The sequence below is a fragment of the Musa acuminata genome, chromosome BXJ3-7, assembly GCF_036884655.1.
Source record: "Musa acuminata AAA Group cultivar baxijiao chromosome BXJ3-7, Cavendish_Baxijiao_AAA, whole genome shotgun sequence".
NCBI classification, from domain to species: domain Eukaryota; kingdom Viridiplantae; phylum Streptophyta; class Magnoliopsida; order Zingiberales; family Musaceae; genus Musa; species Musa acuminata.
In genome coordinates, this window is record NC_088355.1 from 18,012,049 (window position 1) to 18,036,148 (window position 24,100).

Below are 24,100 nucleotides of genomic sequence, written 5' to 3' on the forward strand. Positions count from 1 at the left end.
TTTTCTGCAAGGCGCAGCTGCGCGCGAAACGTCAGCCATCTCAGCACCCTAGAACTCCCCGGGTGGCACAGGGCTAGATGAGGCTTCAGTATACTATCGGGCGTTGAAAAACTTTTCACAAGTTTGCACGTTAACTTGACAGGCACTCGGTGAGCAGTTGTATGTGGACTTGCAACTGTTCGTTTTACCTTCTAAAGTCCTTGTTTTCCTCCTTCCTCTCTTTTCTCCTGTGTACACAAGGTGCTTGTTGAATTGCTTGTAAAGCTTCCCTCTTCGCGAGACGTCGGGACTTGTCCGTCCCTCGTTTTCAATCTAATTAACTTTCTGTTTTACAGGTCCTTCGGGACCTATACGAGGTTGCAACTAGGCTGAACCTTTGCGGACGCATATGTCGCAAGGGCACCTCATGACTTAAGCAATCCTAGCTAAGTCCGAAAAGATGGCGCAAGGGTGTGTCGCGACTTAGGCAACTCAAGCTAAGTTCACATCTTTGCCGCAATGGTGCCTCACGACTTAAGCAATTCCAACTAAGTCCGTGATAGGGTGGACAAAGGTCAATTGCCAAAGGAACGAACACAATCGAAGATAGAAGAAGCCCTACGATGTGTTGGTAACGACCACACATAGAGGGATCATAATCTAAGTTCATCCCATAATAATCAGAATGCAATGAAGATGTCACTAGGAGGCGACATGGTGTAGCGGAACGTGGTGGAACAGTTCGTGGCAATACGATACACACGAATCTGGTCCCGCGGGTCCCGCGAGGGACTATATTATACGGAGGTATGACCGAGAGCTATTGGGAGCTCCACTTCGGTGAACAATACGACGACAAGAAGGGCTATAAATTCAAAGAGTGAAGGCCATGGTACCGCAGAGGCGGATTTTCCGTGCATGCATCGAATTTTGCATCGGATGAAAGCCTTAGTCATCAGTATATGGGGGCTGTGTACCATCGAGGGAAAAGTTCGAATGCAAGTACTAGTAAGTCCCATGGGAGGGACTTAATCATGCAGAGGTATGATCGGAGCGGTTGGAGAGTTGAACTGCTCCAGAGCCCATATTCGCTTAAGGGAGCCCGGCAAGTCTGAGGACAAGGCCGAGTAAGCGAACGTTACTACCAAGGAAGCTAAGGAGAACAAAATCAGTGCGAACCCTACAACATGATGGCGGAGGCCATGCATGAGAGTTGCAATCTGTCTTTCCATCGACCAAGGGGAATTGCTTGGAGAATACAGAGGTGTTGAAGCAGGGGGTTGAAAGGGGCGAGGAAGCGACGACGAGTCTAAAGGGACTTAGCTACTCAAAACCAAGCATCGGTTAGAATGAAGGTGGACTCGGAGGAGTGTCACAGAGACAGATCTACCGATCGTGAAGAAAGGGATACAGATACGAGGCGACAGATAGTAAGGCCATGGGCATGACAACGCCATGGTACCGCAGAGGTGGGACTTCTGTAAAGTTATCGATCCTTTGCTCTCATGGAGGGAGAGCGCTTGGTTGTGAAAGGGACCGAGGAGGTGGAGAATGCAGAGGCAAACTCCAAGTACCGAGACAAGGCTGAAAAGCAAAGGCTAGGGAACTTCGTAAGACCGGTGTCAACGAGCTTCTCATCAAGATAGCCGAAAGTGGAGGACTTCGGGTTGATGCAAGAGTGCTCGACTAAGAAACGAAGTAGGCAGTACGCGGTGCTGTACCTTTGCGACTCATAGGAGTAGGCGACAAAGATGATGGAGAAGATAGTACAATCCCAAAGGTGACCATAACTACTAGAGACTTGCTCCAAGTTGGGGTGAAAATTTCTTGTATTTCAGAAGTTCGATGGCATTGCGAAGGTGAATCACAGTAGCTAACTCAACGCAAAGAGTGTAAACACTTCGAGTACTTTAGAAGTATGAGCAAAGAGCAGGCGAAGGCCAGTAACCAGCTCGATGCATGGAGTATAACCCTCGAGGAGGCGGGCGAAGTCAAGTAACCTTTGCCTTCTCAACTCTTAGGAGAATGAGCGAAACCGAGTACCCCAATTCTCTTAGCTATCCAACAGAGGAGCTCTGCATAGGTTCAAAGACCCTTTGAAGAAATCTAATAGAAGACAATAGTTATCAAATCTTCACCAATGGTGATTGGTGCTACTGAGAGTAAATTGTTTGTTTCATTTCCCAATAGAATGCCAATTTAAAACGGAAATGATGCGAACCTACTTGGAAGTGACAACTAAGTGAAAGAAGAGTCGATAGGCAAGTTTTGTGTAGGAAGGACCAAAAAACTTTAAAAGTTTACGAGGCGATGCTCGTTAAAGCTCTAACAGGCATCCACCCAGTTCAAGCGGCATGAGGCATTTGAGAGACTAACGCACACTAAGGATGGTCTTTTCCTTCATCTAAAGGATTCGCAGGAACTAACAGGGACCAACATAATTCAGCCAACCCCATACTAGAGTCAAAGTCATTGGCGAGTTAAAGCAGCATGGCGGATCAAAAGTTCGACTACTCATCAACAGCAGTGGAGAACAGTTGGGAGCCAAGAGGCACATTGCAGCTAGAGCAGAAGATTGAAGACTCAACAAAGGCAAGGAGTTGTAGTGTCGACAAAGCCTTCAACGAGGACGTCGAAGGAATAAGTGGGGGAGAATGTCACGGACAAAACTGTAAACGGGATGTTTGATGTAATGTTTATGTATGTCCGTGTCTTTTGGTTTTGTTTATGCTTTGCACAGCATATAAGGGGTTGGCAGTAGGCTTAGCAGCCCTATTTTCTTTGATTTTGGTGGTCGTCCTAGGCTTGCAAACAAAGGTTGTGTCATGTGGGCACTTGTGGGGATTTCGATCTGTAGTGGACCATTTTGGACCCTTTGTTGTGCGACCGTTCAGAGCTTGTAAAGTCTGTTTGTAATTTGCATTAGCTATGAAGTGTTTAGTGAAATGATTGCTTGTGGATCCCGAGTGAGGCATTTTCTCTTTTGTAGGTCCTAAGAGACCATAAGAGGTTTCGAGGAGGCTGACCTTTGCAGATGGATATGTAAGGGTGCCGCACGACTTCGACAAAACCAGCTAAGTCCGTGACAGAATGGAGGTGATAATGATGTAGAAAATGACTCTAGTGATTATTAAATATTATTTGATACAAGATTCGTCGTACCGAGGTATACCACTCGACACGGGTAGTACATACTGATATGACAGGGGACTGATACGAGCGATACATCGGTACACCCTATTGTACCATGTGTTGGTACACTCGGTACGGTTTGATACGTACTATATCAATAGCTAGTCGGTACAACAATACGGATCGGTAATGCGAACCATGATTTGATGTACTCAATCTTTACTTTGGATACTTATATTTATATTATTTTAATGGTTTCAACATATAATGATATTTATTTGTTCATATTGTTGAGTTTATAAAATTTAAATATAAATACTATAAAATTCATGTTAATTAAATATTATGTATATTAAAAATATATATATATCCTTGTCATATCTGTGTCTTAATTTTTTGAAAAATAGCATAGTGTATGTGTCCGCGTTATGTCCATGCTTCTTAGGTTCGCCCTATGGACTAACAACTAAGACAACCAACTGCTAACTAATTTTAAATTTTCTAGTAACTAGTGTAATAAAATCTGATATTTCAGTCTTGATGTCACTTTCGAGCATGGTCAAAACATTTTTTATTTATAATTATCAAGATCAGTTCACCAAGAAAACTCCTCAAAAATTTTGGGGTGCCTAATCCGCAAGAGCCTAGATGCTTAATTATTCTCCAAGTCACATAAGTCATAGTTTGAATTATTTGGTAGAATGCAACAGACAAGAATTCCAGTAAACAAGATGCATAAAATGGAAAAAGGAAGAGGCATTTTTCATTTACCTGTCCCGACATTGTGCAGCTATGTAGCTTTTGAGATGATTAATAACTTCAGCAGATTTGACAAATGAAACAGCAATAAAATCTACACCCTCGGCAATACCAAAGTCTATATCAAGCCAATCCTGTCAAAATTGACATAGTGGGTGGATAAGACACAAAATACAACAAAAAATTAAAAACAATTAATTAATCTTATCATTTAAACAACTACAATTCTTCAAAAAGAATCTGATGTAGGTACATGCATAAGCCTATATGTGAAAACGAATCACTTCCATCACAAAACATCCAGCTAGATAACCTGAGGCTAAGCACTCCTATATAGAAATTATCCGCCAATGCACATTGTAAACTGAAGAAAGACTTTGGCTCTAAGGTTCTCACTTCTGAATAAAGAACTTTGCGAAATAAAAAACCATGTAGCTGACCCTAAATAGTTGGAATACAACAGCTTCTTCTTGTCGTTGTCTTATTTTCAATGTTGGAAATACAACAATGTGCACTAAGGTTCAATTGAGACTATAGGTTCAGTTTAGTCATTAACAATTAGCTTAAGGCTATAAGATTTATGAGTCAGTGTTTCCATAATTTTGGTCAGACAGAATTTTGGAGTATAGTTGCCACAAAATCTAAACCAGATATCCACAAAGCATTACATTAGTATTCAGGTCGCTGCTCAAAATGCTATAGATGCTACTTTGCCAGAGAAGGATTAGGCAGCCATCCAACCAAGTGACCAACCCCCCAAAAGATAATATAGAAAGTTCGTCAGATCTTAAATAAGTAAGATAAAATGTGCATCAAATTTATGTATAAATCAAATCAATCTTTACTCAAACATGTTAGTGAAAAGAAATTCACAATGTAACAAAAAAAACTGTAATTTAATGATTGATATGTTCAGGTCACTGCTCAAAATGCTGCAGATGCTACTTTGCCAGAGAAGGATTAGGCAGCCATCCAACCACCCCGCCAAAAGATAATATAGAAAGTTCGTCAGATCTTAAATAAGTAAGATAAAATGTGCGTCAAATTTATGTATAAATCAAATCAATCTTTACTCAAACATGTTAGTGAAAAGAAATTCATAATGTAACAAAAAAACTGTAATTTAATGATTGATAAAAGACAATGGTAACATGTGCTTAGTACATTTGCTACTAGTTTGTTTGTGAAAATTTCTAACAAAATGAGGATAGACAAGGATGCAACAACCTTAGAAGAAATTGTAGGAAGCATGGCATTAGATTCATGCACTAAGCTACCATCATGCCAGAATGTAAGATTAGCGCGTGGTAGTAGCAACCCAGGATCGGTGCAGCGACACTTCACATCTGGACCAATCTTCTCAATCACCTCAAACCTGACCATTCCTCCATCCACAAGAAGTTCGTCACCCACTTTTACATCTGAAGTATGTCCAAATTATTTTGAAAATCAAATCAGAAGTTGGATTAGTTTCTTCATTTAGAAAAAAAAAACTATTAATTTATCTCCAACATAAAGATGGAATTTTAAGGCCTTAACCTTCAGCAAAGCCATCATAATTCACATGGATCGTATGTTCTGGAAGAGGCGAGTTAAAAGCTATTACACTAAATGTCCAAATTTCACCATCCTGCATAAAGCAATGTCTTAAATAACTATTCATCCAAATGGATAAAATGTGAGGTATCAGAAACATGGATTTTGATATACCTGAATATGCCTTAATTTACCAGTAGTAGCAACTTTAATCAGTCTAGCATGTAGAAGCCAGTGGATTTAAGACAATTCACAGTAGCAGCAAAAGTAAGACGGTCAAAATCCATCAAGGATGTTTCAGGAACAAGGTTATCGCATTCAATGGCACACAACTTCTAAATTTGAAGCAATATTTATTAAGAATGTTTCAAGAACAAGGTAATCCCTCAACAGCATGTGGACTCCAAAATTCCAACTTAAACTTAATATGGAAAAGAAATTTCCAGCCAAAATTTTCTGAACTATCAAAAAGAGAACTAAAATGTGAAAAGCAAAAAAGAATATGTTTTTTAAAATGATATTTTATTTCAAGCTAGTACGAATCCATCTTTTTCTCCACCTGAAACAAAAAATGTGGTCAATAGAATAGCTTTAGCTTTATTTGAATTCTCTCTTAATTGATATAGCAGTATAATTGTTCAAGGGAAATGTACATGACCACAAACATGAAAGTGACAATGGATGATGCTAGCACTAACAGTAGTTACTCGGTCGATAAGGAAAAAAGTGGAGTTACATTTTAATATCAATGAGAACACCTAAATATCACATGAATGCCAAAAAAGTTCAATGTAGTATTAGCTTGCAAAGCTAGTTCTTGCATCTAAAATGATTGTAAAATCCAAACTGACCCATGGTAGGAAGGAACCCTTTAAGTGTCAGCATGTGCTATGTAACTTCAGGCTAGTCTTTTCCAGTATGAAAAAATACTGTGTTAGAGTACATAAAGTTATTTAAATGATACTGATCCTAACAACATGCTATTTTCCTCCAAAAACATGTTGACATTGCAGCAAAAAGGTGTATAAAACATTCAAAGATCCTCAGCACCTACAAAATGAATCTAGAATATCAATAGAAATCAAGCATTCCCTGGATAATGATACATAAAATACATAAACGTACATCTGCAATCACAATTTGGCACTCAGTTACTTAACACACCCTGTATCAACTATATATTTGTATGTTTCCCAGATCCTACTTTCTACGTCAACTATGAAAATAATTAGTAGAATTTTGACAGGTGCTGAGAAGGTAAAGTTACTTTGAATATACCAATGGGATACACCAAACTAGATCTGATCATAAAGCAATCTCATACAATTTCAAGCTTTTCCAACTAATTTAATATTGTTTTAAAAAAAGCCAAATTTAGAGCCTGATCTACTCAATAGCGACCCAATCCATTCAAGTGCTAGCTCCCTAACCAAATTCCAATTTTACAAAACTTCTACAAGGGATTGAGTCCAAAATTAGTTAAAAGCTCTTGTCTCAGATGCCTACAAGCATAATTTGAATAAAAGTGTGGGCAAGATGAGAAAAGCGTAAAGAAGAAGAAAACCAAGCTACATTCAAATGATTTATTATAATATTTTTACCAAAGACTAACATGAAGGTTGTCAACATATTTAGAAACTTTAAATTTTAAACATGAAATGTAATACTAACTATAATAAGAATATGGCTTAATTCCTATAATCATGATATTAGCAATTAAAGGTGTGCAATGTGGCATAGCATAGTTATTGCTCGTTTTATTTTCACTAACTAAAGTTAGTATTTTGAGTAAGTAATGGCGTCCAGGAGCTAAATACATATTGTGGCTACTAATAATTTTGTCGCAACCTCATCTCCTCCAATCAAAGCCACAAATGATTGGAGGTTATTTGACAAACATGTTAATTTAGTTAAGAGTTAAGTCAAAATCTTGGTGAGAAACATGAGAAGATGCAGCATTGGCGGCTGGAATTGGAGGATGAGAAAAAAGAATCATTCAGTGACGGAGACCAAAATACGAAATGAACTCAAAAAACAAAATACAGAATATAATGTGTAGCACCTTCCAATCAAATGAATAAACTCAATTTTCCCTGATAAATATATATTCTAATGGAAATAACTTACAATATCTTATTCTTGCATCTGACATGTGCAAAATATAAAGAAAGCAAAATATCATGGGTCAAAATCTTCCAACTAAATCGAAAAACTCATTTTTCCCACATACACACACACACACACACACACACATGGCGATTGCTGGGAAAATACCCTCTTTTTGGGTTTTTCTCGGATGGTACCCCCTTTTCAAAATTCCCAAACCATCACCCCACTATTTAAAAAATCCCCAAAATACCCCCCCCCCCCCCCCCCCCCCAAAAAAAGCTGTTCACAGTGCTTTCTCACCAACAATTTACAGTGTTTTGTGGGTTGTTTTTTATCCACAAAACACTATTATAGTGTTTTTAAAGCAAAACACTATAAACAGTTGACGGGAAAACTTTAGATTTGGACAGGAAAAAATGACAATTTTTAAGGGGAATCTTTGGAATATTAAAAATAGGGGGTGATGGTTTGAGAATTTTAAAAAGGGGGTACCAACCCGGAAAATCCCAAAAAATGGATATTTTCCCAAGCAATCGCCCATTTATATTTATATATATATATATATATATACATACATATATGCATATACATATACATACATATTTGCATATATATATATATATACATATATATATATACTTGCATGTGGTAATGATTAAAATATAAAACAAGATAAACATCATGAATCATACGGTAAGGTCATCAACTAACATTTTTGCACCCATTAAAAAAGAAAAAGGATCTAGGTCTGTGGCACTATCAAAAGTGGCAATAACATCATTTAGACAAATTGATAACAATCAAAGAGGAAGCAGATTTATTTTTACAGGGTCAGGAAACTTCACCTCGGCCTTAGCAGAGGCAGCGCCACCAAGGTCACCCATGTGGATCTCACTGCCCTCAGTATCCATCATCACAGCGACCGCAAACCTCCTTGTTAAGCTGTCGGACCTGGCGAATGACCTGTCGATGCCATTCGTTAGTGCCGTGGCACATGTTTACTCTCGCCACATTCATCCCACCAGTGGCGAGCGCCTCCAGCTGCTCAGCCCCGCAGGTGGCCGGCCCAATCGTGCACACAAGCTTCGTCCGCCTAGTACTCCGGAAACCAATCTCCTTCAGCTCGGCCTCGGTCACGGCGTCGACATCAATCGTTGCCGATGCCACGGCCGCTGCGGCGAGGTTACTGGCGCCGTTGTCGGAGGCACGGAGGCTGAGATCCAGCGGTGAGGAAGGGGTGGTGGAGGCGCCACAAGGATGGAAGCGACAAAGGTGGCGGTGGAATGAGAAGTGGGGAAGGAGGCGGAGGACAGGGGGAGAAGGGGGGCGGAGAAGGAGATTGGAGAGGGGCCGGGAAGGCGTCGGAGGAGAGAGAAGGTGGACGGTTTGAGCCATTCTCTACTTCGATTGGAGAAGCCCTGGGGGCGGCGGCGAGAGAGGCGGGACTCCGGCGGTTGTCGGGAGTTGGAAGTGGCGGGGTACGGAGATAACGAAGCACACGACGAGAGGGTTTTTTTTGGAGGCTTCCACTTGTATTCATCGCTGGCTTATCATAAAAAAAAGGATTTATGATATAAAAATCATTAATAAATTTTAAAGTAATTTATTTAATTTAATTGACTTTTATTTTCCTCATCATTTTATCATGCTTGACACCACCGTCGTCATCAATTTTCCTCATTATATCTTTATTGTTGACGCATTGTGGGTATTATTTTTTATTTCTCTATAATCTATTCTTCTTCTCGTTAAAATTATACTATATATTTTTTTGAAAAATACTCGTAAATTGAGAAAATTTTACAAAAGAATTATTACTTTTTTTAAAAAAATAAATGTCAACTTCTTCCCGATTTGGCATACTTCGTAATAACATGGGTATTTCATTCCTGTCCTTGTTGGGACAACTACATGCTTCCACAAATATTACTATCATCTCTGATGGTCACTATTCTTATATATTAACCATAACACCACCCTCATTATTCTGGTTAGTAACACCACTATATCAATAAATATGAAAGTCATCGACACAGGAGTAATATAGAATATATATAGTGACAATATATATAGAATATATGTTGTGACTATTAGTGGGAGGTATTATATGTTTTGTTATTTGGTGTTTGGGCGAATTTCCTAGAAAATATTTAGTATGTGCCATCATCGTCAACAGCATGCAAGATGACACAGGTGTAAAAGGTAAAAAAATCTTGACTAGCAGCAGCAATTTTCCAACACACGACAGAATCAGAGGTAATTGACTCAAGAAGCTGATGAATAAAATTTATATTATCTTAAACCATATCATCCAATTTTTCACTCATAGTAAAAATTGACAACTAAAATAAGATAATCTTTTTTACTCACTAAAGACAATCTGAAGCATCATCGCAGCATATCTTGCTACCACAGAATTTCTCAAGTACATCAGTATTTCATGGTCCATCTTACTTGGATTCTTTCAGTGGGAAGAACTCAGAAGAGAACGGAAAAAAAAAAAAAATCCACATCATATAGCAAAGAAATGAGATGGAAATAGTGAAATAGCCATAGATGAACTGAACACTAGCTTTCTATAATCAGCGGTAGTATGCCATATGCCGAGATGATCTAAAAGGAGATGAATCAAAAGGAGAGAGCGTACTTGATCTGGCAACAGCGCTGATAGGTTTGATGAGTTCCTTTTTTGGGAGTTTTGACTCTGATCGAAGCCATGACTCAACAACTGATAGCAAATTGTTGGCACTTTTCAGTTCAATGATGTCTGAAAGTTTTCCTGACCTCTTCAAATCACCATCTTGGATGTATGCCACATGCGTTGCCCATGTTTCCAGTCCATCAAAAATATGGGTTGCATAAACAATGATAACTCCTCTCTACAACAAGATTGTAGTACATCAGGAAATGAAAACAAGTGAAAAAGAAGAATGACCAATGCAAGTTGTTGTTTGGATAACCATGCCTGTTCACATTCTTCCGTGAAGAACTCGAGGAGATCCATTCTTGTGACAACATCTAAATCAACTGTAACCTCATCAAGCAGAAGAACCTGTATTCCTTTCAGATCTTAAGAAGCAATATTATGGCTATGAATAAGATTTAACATCAAATTGATTTATATAATCCTTATCACTAATTCGATTTTCTTATAAAACAATCACAGAATCTGAAAGTTTGCATGGCTAAGTCATGTAATCAACAAGGAAATTGCTAAGCGAAGGAGTGAAATGACTAACACCTATGCTGATGATTCTTAGCATATGACTGTTTTAGAGAGTGACGGCTCATATTTGGCTAATTCTGCCGCTGCAGGGTATGGTTTCATCATCAGAAATGAAACCAATGCTTCCATTTTTGGAGGCCCCTGCAAAGCATCCAATGAAGCAATGGCCCAGGGTATTGCTCTTTTGGAGGGGATAAACGAGGCATTGTGTTGCAGCATCTCCAGAATTTTGATTCCGCTAGACGCCTAACAAATCTTTGACTTTGCCAAAGGCCCATGGTTTCGTCAGGCTATAATATTTAATATTAGAGCAATGCAACCTTTTCTCCATAGTGTCTTTTTGCCACCTGCCTAGAGAACTCAATGGCACTGCTTATAGGTTCACGATCTGTGGTCGGTCCCAAGGATTTTCCTTCAGATGTAATGCAGCATATCTGGATGCTTTTTCTTGTTGATTCCTTAATACAATAGCTCTTTATCGTTCGTTCAAAAAAAAAAAGGAAATTGCTATTTCATAGTTCACTGGTCAAACTTCAAAGAACAGAAAATTAAGGCCTATTCAATAAAAAATTTGCATTTTATCTCCTCTCTGCCCAAAAGTATTTAAGAGCCGATGTGCTGCAGAACAGTATAAAAAATAGTATAGATTTCTAAATCATGTTAAGCAAAAAATCTTCGACTAATTCACTTATTACCACATAAGCCATATAACTATAAGCCTGGTGATATCTATGGCATGCACTATCACTTGCAGATTATTAGTAGTAAAGAAATTAACCTTGTATGGGTAGAGAAGACCCATGCATATCTGGACACGGCGGCGTTGTCCATCAGAAACTTTATGCATCCTCCACTGCAGATTGATATCAAGAAGATCAATCAACTTCTCTCTCCTGGCAGGATCAATCCCTTCAACTGTTCAAGAAAAAAGTAATGGCAAAAGAATAATTTATATTTTCATTTGTTTTAACAATCAGCAGAATTCGCACTAAAAAGGGAAAACTACATATATTAAGATATATGAAATGACATCAGCAAAGAAATATATATATATATATATATATATATATATATATATATATATATATATTAATGACACTAAAAGGGAAGGTGAATTAATGCAATAGCGTTTTTAACTGATTTTAAAACTCAATCAATAAATTAACATCTTTCAGAAACTTGATTGATCAAGTTAAAGTTGCAAGCAAAGAGAATAAAACTAGGTCACAAATAAAGGACAAGTAAAGAGAGGCAAACCAATTTATAGTAGTTCGATCTTCTCGACCAACGTCCACTTTCGGTTCCTTTTTCCTCAAAGCCACTAGCTTTCAGTATCGATTTTTTTTTCAATGGGTGAATATCAATTACCCTTGTTACAACTTCCTCCTTTTTCAGGCTGTATACTAAACTCAAGAGGAGAAGGAAACTCAAACTATGCTCAAAATGAGCGTTTACAACACTTTTTTGCTCAGGAATAGATGCCCCATCAACCAAGCCTAAGTGGGGTATTTATAGGACCCAAAATGCTTCAAGAATAGAGCTAAAAATTCAAATCCAAAATTTCAAGGTACGGATGATACTATCGCCGGCACTGGGCGATACTACCGTCGTAACCAAGCTACAAATATCGACTTTGACAGTCCTATTGTAGCCTAGGCGGTACTACCACTAACATAAGCAGTACCACTGACGGAAACATTGACAAAACATAAATAGTATTTGTCAGCTGACTCAGGCGATACTACCGCTTAGGCCTAATGGTACCACTGCCCAGGCCTAGTTTAGACCACCGATTTGACCTTCTAATAGGCCTAATTCAGCTCTGGTTCAAGCCCAATGATTTTCTTAACAAGTTAGCATAATTTCGACCAAGGTTCTTAATTTTGAGCTTTATTCGGCACGGGCACACCGAGCGGTACGCCAAGGTATACCGCTCAAAACGTATATATATACATATATATATATATATATGTATATATATATATATGTATATATATATATGTATATATATATATGTATATATATATGTATATATATATACACATATATATATAAATATAATATTAAAAAAAGAAAGCGAACACTGCCTCAACGATGTTGTCTCCTTTTCTTCTCCTCGTTGTGTCAAATAAGGAGAAGAACGCGGTCTTCTCCTCATTTGCGGCGTTTGGCGAAGACGTTAAACACCGCAGTCGTCTCCAGCCTTCGGCGCGACGTGAAGAGGAGAAGAACGCAATCTTCTCCTCATCTACGACGTTTGACGAAGACGTCAAAGGCCGCAAATGCCTCCGACCTTTGGCGCGACACGACGAGGAGAAGAATGCAATCTTCTCCTCACCTGTGGCGTTTGGCAAAGACGTCGAAGGTCGCAAACATCTTCGACCTTTGGCGAAGAACGCGATGAAGGTCGTAGGCGTCTCTGGCCTTCGGCGAAGGATATGGTAAAGAAGTCGAGCAGTTGCCTCTCCATTACCTCCTGGATCGGGATCATCGAGGGAGGGCGACGCCGGATCGAAAAGCATCGAGGTTCTCCCCCCTCTTCTTTGAACGCCTTCTCCCTCTTCTCCCTCGACACTTCTGTTAGAACCCTTACGAATTCTAAGCTTGGGGTTGATCTCTTTAGAGGATCGGCCTCCTTGGAACTCTATAGGGGTTCCTTCCACCAGGTTGCTTCTCAAATGTTGCTAAAAAGATTCATCTATTCCTTGCAAAAGAGGATGAATACATGACTATTTATAGGGCTTCTAAACCCCAACTCCTAACAAGATTCATACTCAAGACTCCTACTTCTAACTAACTCCTAATAGGACTCCTACTCAAGACTCCTACTTTTAACCAACTCCTAATGTTTCTCTAAGAAGCAACCTTCAAACTAATCCTATCCTTAGCCGACCTTTTCACCTCTTTAATAGGGGTCGGCTAGGTAGGTTTTACATGAATGTGTTAGAACCCTTACAGATTCTAAGCTTAGGGTTGATCTCTTTAGGGGATCGGCCTCCTTGGAACTCTATAGGGGTTCCTTCCTCCAAGTTAATGCTCAAAGGCTGCTAAAAAGATTCTTTTATTTCTTGACAAAAGAGGATGAATATATGACTATTTATAAGGCTTCTAAACCCTAACTCATAATAGGACTCCTACTCAATTAGGACTCATACTCAAGACTCCTAATAGGACTCGTACTCAAAACTCCTACTTCTAACCAACTCCTAATGCTTCTCCAAGAAGAAACCTCCAAACTAATCCTATCCTTAGCTGGCCTATTCACCTCTTTAATAAGGGTCGGCTAGGTAGGTTTTACATGAATGCCCCTTTCAATTAGGACTCTCCTAGCTAGAGTCCTAATAGATCCGCCCTCTTCAAATCAGCCTTGTCCTCGAGGTTGACGATCCATGAATTCTGGGAATTTGATCTTCATCATATTTCTCCTAAGTGGCATCTTCTGTCGGTAGATTCACCCACTGTATTAGCACTTCAGTAGTGGGTCATCGTCGTCGAGTCACGATCCGTCGATCAATAATGGCACTCAGCTGGGTTTGGAGTTCTCCTTAGGTAGTCATATTTGGTAGATGGCTTTGGGTTGTCTCGTTTTGTCCCAACTTGAGCTTTAAACATGACACATGAAAGACTGGATAGATTCGGGAGCTGGCAAGTAAGTTCAATCTGTACGCTACCGCTCCGATGCGCTCCAAAATTTAGTAAGGTCCATAGAACCGAGGTGAAAGCTTCATAGATGCTCTTAGTCTGGATTGATGTTTGCTTGTATGGTTGGAGCCGTAGGAAGACCCAATCTCCTACTGAAAATTCTCTTTCACCTTTGTGTTGGTCATATTGTTGTTTCATTCTTGCTTAAGCTGCAGTGAGATTATCTTTTAACAACTTCAACATTTTGTCTCTGTCCTGTAGTTCCCTATCTACTTGTTCTACTTTAGAGGTGCCCAACACATATTTTGAGATCACAGGGGGAGGTCAACCATACATAGCCTTATAGGGAGTACATTTTGTGGATGAATGATAAGTTGTATTATACCACCACTTGGCCTAGGGAAGCCACTTTGTCCACTTTTTTGGCCAGTCACTAGTGAAGCATCTGAGGTATGTCTCCAAGCACCTGTTCACCACTTCAGTCTGGCCATCGGTTTGTGGGTGATACGCCGTACTCATTTTCAATTTAGTGCCTTGCATCTGGATTAACTCTATCCAAAATCTACTCGTGAAGACCCTATCACGATCACTTACAATAGATCTCGGCATCCCATGCAATTTTACAATATTCTCCATAAAGATTCGAGCCATACTAGAAGTAGTGTAGGGAGTACAAACAACGCAAAAGTGAGCATACTTTGTAAGGCGATCCATCACGACAAAAATTGTACCTTTTTCCTTGTGATAAGGGAAGCCCTTCGATGAAGTCTATTGATATATCAGTCCATATTGAGTCCAAGACGGGTAAAGGTTGCAGCTTTCCGAGCCACGCCTCGCGGCTAGTCCAATGCCCAAGTCGCATCTCGGCCAGTCTAACGCCCGAGCCACGCCTCGCGGCTAGTCCAATGCCCGAGTCGCATCTTGGCCAAATCCAACGCCCGAGCCATGCCTCGCAGCCGGTCTAATGTCCGAGTCGCATCTCAGCCAATCCAATGCCTAAGGCACGCCTCGCGGCCAGTCTAATGCCCGAGTCGCATCTCGGCCAAATCCAACGCCCGAGCCACGCTTCGTTGCTAGTCAAATGCCCAAGCCACGCCTCGTGGCCAGTCCAATGTCCAAATTACATCTCGGCAAGTCCAGCGCCCAAGTAGTGTTGCTCAACCAGTCCATCTCCTGAATAGAAACTCATGATCAACCGACGATCAAACCACCACTCCCAACACGACAACCAACCCAGCCAACAAAAGGCACCAAGCCATACCCCGAGCCCCCTATACGGAACCCGGGGCACGCCTCTTTGGGGGGGGGGAGAGAATGATATGGCATATTTTGGCATCGCCCACGTGGACCCAAGCAAGCAGACACGACAATGCAGACATGAAACCTCAAGTACGATGTGGCATGCAGCACACACGTGGCGGGCAACCACTTGCCGCCCCCTCCATATGAACGACATCATCACAGTACAGCCACCCCGGAAAGCTCGGGACGATGCCGAGCGACGCCGATCCGTGCAGGTCGGTCGACGTCGAGCGACGCCGATCCGTGCAGGTCGGTCGACGCCGAGCGACGCCAATCCGTGCAGGTCGGTCGACGCTCGTACAAAAACTTAAGTCGGCTGCCTGAGGAGCCGGCCACAGTAAATTGACCCCGTACGACCAACTCATCCTCGCAGGTATAAAAGCTAACCCTCCCTAATCAGGAAGGGGAGGCACTTCGAACACTGAACTCTCTCTCATTCCACCAAAAGCTAACTTAAGTTTCAGAGGGGTCAAGTCGAGAAATCCCCCTCCCGACCTTGACCTATGTGCAGGAGCTCAGCGACGAAGAAGCATGCCACTTGCCAAGAGAGAAGACCGTGCTCAGGGGACGAGGCTCGAACCCGACCCGACCCGACACTCGCCCTCATCACCCGAGCTCCGCGTGGGCGACCTTGTGCATCCGGGACCGGACCGAGCCGTGCTGACATCTCGACCACGGCGTAAAGGTTCACCAACAATCGGGTAGCCGCGAAAGCGCATCTGCAACAACATTCTCTTTCCCCTTTTTGTAAGTTATTTCATAATCATATCCAAGAAGCTTTGTTACCCATTTTTGCTGCTAGGGGGCAGATATCTTCTGCTCTAAGAAATATTTTAGGCTTTTATGATCGATCTTGATTTGAAAGCGTCGCCCGATCAAGTACGATCTCCATTTGGTCATTGCATGCACAATCGCGTGCATCTCCTTGTCGTAAATAGTCATCCTGAGATGGGAAGGAGATAATGCCTTACTGGTATAAGCGAGGGGGTGGCTATCTTGTATTAGTACAACACCAATTCCGACTCCGGAGGCATCGGCTTCAATAACAAAAGTCTTGCCGAAGTTGGTTAGCGTTAGTACGGGCGTTGTCATCATTGTAGCTTTAAGTTCGTCGAAGGCGGTGGTGACTTTGTCCGACCATTGGAAAGCATTTTTTTTCAGCAAGGAAGTAAGGGGTGCACTGATCTTTCCATAGTTTTTCACAAACTTGTGGTAGTAGTCTGTTAAATTGAGAAAGCCATGTAGCGATTTTATGTTCCTCGGAGTCGATCAGTTCTGCATTGCTTCAATTTTAGAGGGGTCCACCGCCACACCTTCCTCTGATATGATATGCCCAAGATATTCCACCTTCTTGTCACGGACTTAGCTGGTTTTGCTTAAGTCGTGCGGCACCCTTGCGTGTCCGTCCGCAAAGGTCAGCCTCCCCGAAGCCTCTCATGGTCCCTTAGGACCCACAAAAGAGAAAACGGGTTAGAGAAAACGCCTTACTCGGGATCCACAAGTAAACATTTCCGAAAACACTTCATAGACAATGCAAATTACAAACAAACTTTATAAGCTCTGAACAGTTATACAACAAAGGGTCAAAATGATCCATTACAGACCGAAAATCTCTCACAAGTGCCCACATGACACAACCTTTATTTACAAGCCTAAAACGACCACCAAACCTAACTAAAATGGGACTATTAAGCCTTCGGCCATCCCTCTACATGTTGTGCAAAGCATGAACATACCAAAAGACACAAACATACATAAGCATTACATCAAACATTCTGTTTAGAAAGCTGCACTTCAATTTTTTGACAAAAAGAACATGTTCTCGCAAAATCATAAAAACAAGTCATAAGTGTTGAAAATGACTTTCAAGAGAAGGGCTGTAAATAAGGATATTGTCGAAGAAAACCAGCACAAACTTACAAAGATAATTCCGAAAAATATCATTCATAAGGCTCTGGAGGGTGGAGGGAGCATTGGTGAGACCAAAGAGCATTATAAAAAATTCGCAGTGGTCGTTGTGTGTTCGAAAGGCGATTTTCGGTATGTCTTCTTCGCACACTCGTATTTGATGATACCTGGATCGAAGGTCCAGCTTTGTGAAGACTCGTGGTCCCTTTAATTCATCAAGCAATTCATCTACTACTGGAATAAGGTATTTGTCCTTGAAGGTTATGTCGTTGAGAGTTCGGTAATCAACGGACATTCGTCGTGTTCCGTCCTTCTTTCGTACGAGGAGTATCGGTGAAGAGTAGGGGTTGTAACTTGGTCGAATAACTCCTGTTTCGAGCATCTCTTTTATAATCCTTTCTATTTCATCCTTTTGGAGATGTGGATACTGATATGGCCGAGTATTTGCTGGAGGTTTGCCCGGAAGAATCGGTATACAATGATCATGCCGACGGGTAGGAGGTAGGTTGTGTGGTTCGTCAAATATATCTGAAAATTGAGCAAGCAAAGGAAGTAGGTTTGGATCTTCAAATTCTATTGGCTCTCCCTTAGTTTGCTGCTCAAGTTGTACCAAAAAGCCGTTGCATGCTTTGTGCAAAACCTTCTCCATTCGTTGTGTGCAAATCGTCGTTACGTCGCCCCCACGTTTCTCGTGCAATATCACATGTTTCCCCTTACTATAAAATTTCATAATTAGTTTCACAGAGTTCTAGGAAACATCACCTAATGTCGTCAGCCATTCGATGCAGAGCACGGCCTCATAATCATCAAGAGGGAGGAGGAAGAAATCTGCAGTTATCTCTTGCTCATATAGCAATAGTTTCACCCGCGGGCACCTATGATCACACTTCAAAATTCGTCCGTCGGCGACCTTAACGTTAAACCTACTACAATTCTCGATAGGTAAGGCCATCCGGACAGCAACTTTACTGTTCATAAAATTATTAGTGTTCCCGGTGTCAATAAGAACGATGATAGGTTGTTGCTTCAGAAGTCCACCCATTTTCGTCGTTTGCAGGTTCGCGTAACCGGCAAGGGCATGCTTCGTAATATCAACCTGTTGCTGTTCTTCATTCGCGACCTCTTCCTCATGTTCCTGGACCTCCTCCTCCATGTCTTCAAGAGGTTTAATCAGTAGGAGGCGGCCCCTTTTGCAGCAATGATCGTGGTTCCACGGCTCGTCGCAATGCCAACAAAGACCCTTTCTGATCGATCACGTAGTTCTTCTCTTGTCAATTTTTTTGGCAACGAATGACAGTTGGTAGCAGAAGGAGGTTGATATGTCATGGGCAGGAGAGGTTCTCATCCTCCGAGCATCTTAGTTGAGGCATTCTTCTTGTATTCGGGCAAAAGAAATCGCAGCTGTCACGGTACGGGGTTGTCGCGCCTTAACCTCCCCTTTTATCTCTAGCTTGAGTCCTTCGATGAATGTTCCTAACAATTGACAGCCAGTCCAATCAAAAGCAAGGTAGGATAGCTTCTTAAACCTAGTTTGGTACTCTTGAATCGTAGAGGTGTGTCGAATCTTTGCGAGTTAGCCATCGATATTTTCATATTTCATAGGTCCGAAACGATTCAGCAATGTGTTCTTAAATTGATTCCACGTCGAAGCCCCATGGAGGAGGAGGTCCAAGAACATGTGTTCTTAAATTGATTCTGTTGACGGGTTAATGGCATGGGGTGGTGGAAGGTTCGAAAAAATTGAGGATCACGGAAAGGTACTACAGTAGGTTTTTACGTCTAAAGTGTAGTAGTTTGGACGTAAAAGGTCAGTGGTTTATATTGAGAATTTTTTTACAAAACCAAAGGGAAATCCGCTATTATGAAGTGTTAAGGCTATCGTAAAAATTTCGTAGAGATTTGGACTGAAAAAACACAGTAGCAAGATTAAACAAACTATGTTATACGGCTAGAATTCTGCAGTGCATCTTTCGTCGTAGAGATGAAAACTTTACGACGAAAAGTTTATGTAGCAATATAGGAACAATTTTTTTGGATTTTTGAATAAGGATAACCAAATTGCAACAATAGTAAGGTAGAAAACCAGAACCTGTTGCAATTCACGGGGAGATCAAAGGATGATCCGCGGTGGTGGAGATGATGGTGGAATTCGGCGACGATCTTTTAAGCAATTGTGGGAATTGCTTTGGGCGGTTGTGAAGGGCTGATGGATAGTTGTGGAAGGGCAGTGAGACGCCAAGAACGCTGCTCTGATACCAAGTTTTAGAACCCTTACGAATTCTAAGCTTAGGGTTGATCTCTTTATGGGATCGGCCTCCTTGGAACTCTATAGGGGTTCCTTCCTCTAGGTTGCTGCTTAAAGGCTACCAAAAAGATTTATCTATTCCTTGCAAAAGAGGATGAATACATGACTATTTATAGGGCTTCTAAACCCCAACTCCTAATAGGACTCCTACTCAAGACTCCTACTTCTAACCAACTCCTAATAGGACTCCTACTTCTAACCAACTCCTAATACTTCTCTAAGAAGCAACCTCCAAACTAATCATATCCTTAGCCGGCCTCTTTACCTCTTTAATAGGGATTGGCTAGGTAGGTTTTACATGAATGCCCCTTTCAATGAAACTCAATTAGGACTCTTCTAGCTAAAGTCCTAACAACTTCTTCTTCCCTTGCTGCAACCAGGCCGCAACCAGGTTGTCCCTCGATGCTTCTTCTTCCCTCGCCGCAGTTAGGCTGATACCACCCGGTAATGGGCAGTCTGTGTACCGATCTGCTAGCGAACTGGTACGTACTGCTCAGTACGAGCGGTATCATTCGAAATTAAAATCCTTGGTTTCGACTAAATACCAATTCAAATTGACCCATAATGACCTCAATCAAGACTTCGATAAATCAACTACACATACAACACATTTACGAAGCTTTCAACACATTGTACACTATTATGGCATGTTGTCCGATCTTCCAGCATTTCATCCGACCTTCGGCACATCGTCTTTTCTTTTAGCACATCGCCCATTATATCGGTATGTCGATTTTTTCATGATATCCAATCTTCTGGTGCAACATCCGATCCTTCCAGCATGATGCCCAAACCTTTAGCTCGAAGTTTGATTTTTGGCATGTTGACCAATCCTCCGGCTCAACATTCAATTTTTGACATGATAATTTTCCGACGCAACATTCAACTCTCTTTCTCAACAGTTGGCCCTTCGATGATCCTAGTCCATGATCGAAGTATTTCTTGCGTCATTTATCTCAAAAGCAAATTAGTTCAATAAACTTATCAATTAGTTTCATCATCAGAATCCAAGATTCAACATATACATATATCACTTCTATAGGCAATTACTATGGTGGTCAACTTAGCATAAATTTTTTATAATTTAAAAATATTTACGTAATAGTACACATAAATTCCTAAAGATTTGGAAAAGCACAAGGCTAACAAGTACGTAACTGTTTATCTCTCATTATACAAATTCCCATTTAGTATCATACCTCCAAAAATCATGTGCTCGGCAGAAAAATCACCCTGGAGTGGAATATCTCCCTGGGTAAATGACAGGAAAACTTTGAGTGAGATAATCTATCCTCTTAAACCAAACTATTTTTATAAATTTATTAATCCATGCCTATATATCAGTTTGTATAGGGTTTAGCAAATATTGTTACAGATGATCTGTTACTTTATCATTCTACTAACTTGAATTTTGTGTCACATGTCCAAGTATTTGTAAATCAGGGACTTCGATAAGATGTTTACCATCTAACAAGATACTTATGTTGTTAATTGCTAGAGTCATCCAGACTGCATATGTCAAATACCAGGAGTTTCCAAGTTAAATTTAGATAATATAAGCTTAATTAACTAGAATGCTACATAAAAAATTTCCCTGTTTCTAATTGATAAGGGTCTCTGATTAAAATAAATTATGGGAATAATGTCATAAGGTTAAAAGACATATAAAAAACAATCATGATATTCCAATATTCTTCTGTTTGATGATATCAAGAAAGATTATGAACTCACAGCAGATCCAACAGTTTTGCTCCATGAGCCCCCTAGATAAGCAAGATCACCACTGCAGACAAGCCGTGTATCATGAAATGCAGAAGCATTAAGAACACGCACTACATCCCTTCCTCCAACCATGTGCTTTCCCGCCAAAATCTTCAAAAGTGTAGTTTTACCTGCAGAAGTATGAAAGAAATATGAGGTTGGTAAACACCAGCCACTACTAACAGTTGGATGACCTCTTGATTAGCATGCATATCGAGAAAGTGCATAGGATATTATGATACACTTCATGCATTGCACTCAACGACTAAAAATTGGGAAGGACTAAAATGGTATAGTTGAATTTTCTTTCTTAAACACTCACCAATGGGTCCATTATGCTCCTAAAGTTACAGATAAATTGCTGATAAAAAAATTCCTATCATATGAAAACTCTATTGTTCACTTACAGTTATGGTTGAACACTAATCTCAATCGCTTTGACTTTCTCATCAACCACCTCAATGCACATACAGTAATAATAAAGCACAGATATTAAAGTTGGTTCATCATAAATTTGCACTCGTTGAGGCTGATGTAAAGCTTGTCACAGAGCACTTTCAACACTACTCTAGAAGTACTCGAGGTGTTCTTTCTGTCTTATGTCAGCAAAGTATACCACCATAAATTTTGTTTATTAATTAATTTAATTCACTAGTCACATGAAGATACTAAGATCATGACAAATGAGGATATAAGCAATCTTACAACTGGTGCTTTTGCTTGACAAACTCGGATCTATATATTGCATGATGAGAAAGTAACAGAATTGATACTTCCTGACAGCTTAACCTACACAAGCTATTCCTTTCAATCAAATTATTGGAATGGAGGCATCTGTGTTTTCACATTAATTAATCACAATGTTCTCAATAAGGACTTATGTAAAGTGCTATTCACAGCACTTAATTCTCTAAATAAAATGGCAAATGATTAAAGTTTCAAAAATACAGACCAACTGTTTCAAAGTTCACTCTTTCAAATATCTTTAGTGAGATTGTTTCTTTAGCATTTGGTCTAAGATCACCTTTCAGCTGGTTTTTAATGGATCATTTAATTAACGACTCATCATCAGATAAATAAATCCACCTTGTATGCTTTCCAGTTAAAGAACTATTCTCAGCTCATATGAGGAAATTATGTTTCTAATAGCAAATTTTGGAGGGCAGGAAGTGCCTAAGGCTTCAGCATCATGTTCTTTCTGCTTGTTTCAATGTAACAGCAGAGCAATTTCAGGCTGTATTAAGCAGTTATAGAAACCTCCTCAAGTGGCAGAGTTAGAATTTTTCATACATTAGCAGTTCATCAAAAACCTTGAAAGACAAATCTAAAAAAGAGAAATCAAAGTGCAAAAGCAAATATGGTCTTTGTTCCTCCCATAGAAAATCACCGATCACCTGCCTAAGGCATTCGGTCCTTAAATAAGTTGAAGCCGAGAATTTAAACAAGTAGAAATGTTAGTAGAAACATGATTGTTCTTAGGTTTAGATTTCCACTTCTAGAACGAGAACAACCAAAAAATTTCTCAGAATGTTCGAACTCAGATTGGTGGAGACTGGAGGCTTTGATCATTAGAAATCTTGATTGGCCCTCAGTTGATGTAATTCTTGTTCTCTCTTTCACTCCTGCTCATCCTCCTTGTCTCCTACCTTTCTTCTAGTTCCCTCTATTTTCTAACTTTTAAATTCAGAAAAGCACAATTCAACTTTTTTTTTTATCAAAAGTAAGTAATACATTTTTTTCCATATTATAACAGTGAATTTGAATTTGATAATTGTATCGATTATCGACCCAAACAAGATGCATAGTAAATCCAATTTTTATAATCCCATTTCTCAATTGCACGTACTACTGGACCTAATGGTGACCAGTCGCTTCAAACCATCATAGCATATAAACAAGACAATGACGAATTCAATTCAATCAATTGATTATATAGGATGATCAACCGAATTTCTCTTTTACAATAAAGTTTCGGAAATAACTGAGTCTAAATTCCAAGAATAGGCGCTCGATTTACCTCATCAAAAAGGGATCATCAAAACGAATGGAGCGAGAACCCTGCATATCTAAAGTAACAAACAACAACAAGAACAAAAAAGACGCGAAACCTTGAGGTATAATTTTAGGGTTCAAAGGGTAAAAGAGAAGGTGGGGGAGGGAAGAATCACCGGATCCATTGGCACCAACAAGGAGGCATCGAGATCCGGGAGAGACGTCGAGGTTAAACCTGGTGAAAAGAGGCGGCAGGCCCTCGTAGGCGAAGTTGAGGCTCGACACCTCTATGCCACCGCCGTCCATCTCCTCCACGCGACTGACTTCTTTGCCGACACAGAGAAGGAAAACTACACCCGCGAATGCCTCGGACAAACGCACAGCAAAACACACTTTTTGCTCCGTGTGTGTTCGGTTGTGTACCCTTCAAAACCGGAAAATTCAATATG

General features: G+C 40.3%; 1 protein-coding gene and 1 pseudogene across 2 annotated transcripts; both read right to left on the reverse strand.

The window, feature by feature from the left end:
* The window catches only part of LOC103992018 (pyruvate kinase isozyme A, chloroplastic-like), a 41,846-nt pseudogene extending 32,690 nt beyond the window's left edge, over positions 1-9,156 (reverse strand).
* Positions 9,157-9,789: 633 nt separating this feature from the next.
* Positions 9,790-24,063, reverse strand: LOC135584052 (ABC transporter I family member 19-like). Of its 2 annotated transcripts, none has more exons than XM_065158617.1 (6): positions 23,828-24,063; positions 21,630-21,790; positions 21,098-21,149; positions 11,520-11,656; positions 10,481-10,567; positions 9,790-10,394 (listed from the first exon to the last, which is right to left on the reverse strand). In XM_065158617.1, the coding sequence occupies exons 1-6, from the start codon at positions 23,955-23,957 to the stop codon at positions 10,098-10,100; spliced, it is 864 nt and encodes a 287-aa protein (XP_065014689.1). In that variant the 5' UTR covers positions 23,958-24,063; the 3' UTR covers positions 9,790-10,097. The 2 variants fall into 2 exon arrangements, with proteins under 2 accessions (XP_065014689.1, XP_065014688.1); XM_065158616.1 differs by having other exon boundaries at positions 23,887-24,040.
* Between the last annotated feature and the right edge of the window lie 37 nt (positions 24,064-24,100).

Coding starts and splice junctions, on each gene's coding strand:
- LOC135584052 (XM_065158617.1), bottom strand. CDS start 23,957: ATGGACGGCGGTGGCATAGAGGTGTCGAGCCTCAACTTCGCCTACGAG. Junction 11,657..21,097: donor CGAGCACATGATTTTTGGAG/GTATGATACTAA, acceptor TTTCTTGAACAG/TTGAAGGGATTGATCCTGCC. Junction 10,395..10,480: donor TCACGGAAGAATGTGAACAG/GCATGGTTATCC, acceptor ATCTTGTTGTAG/AGAGGAGTTATCATTGTTTA.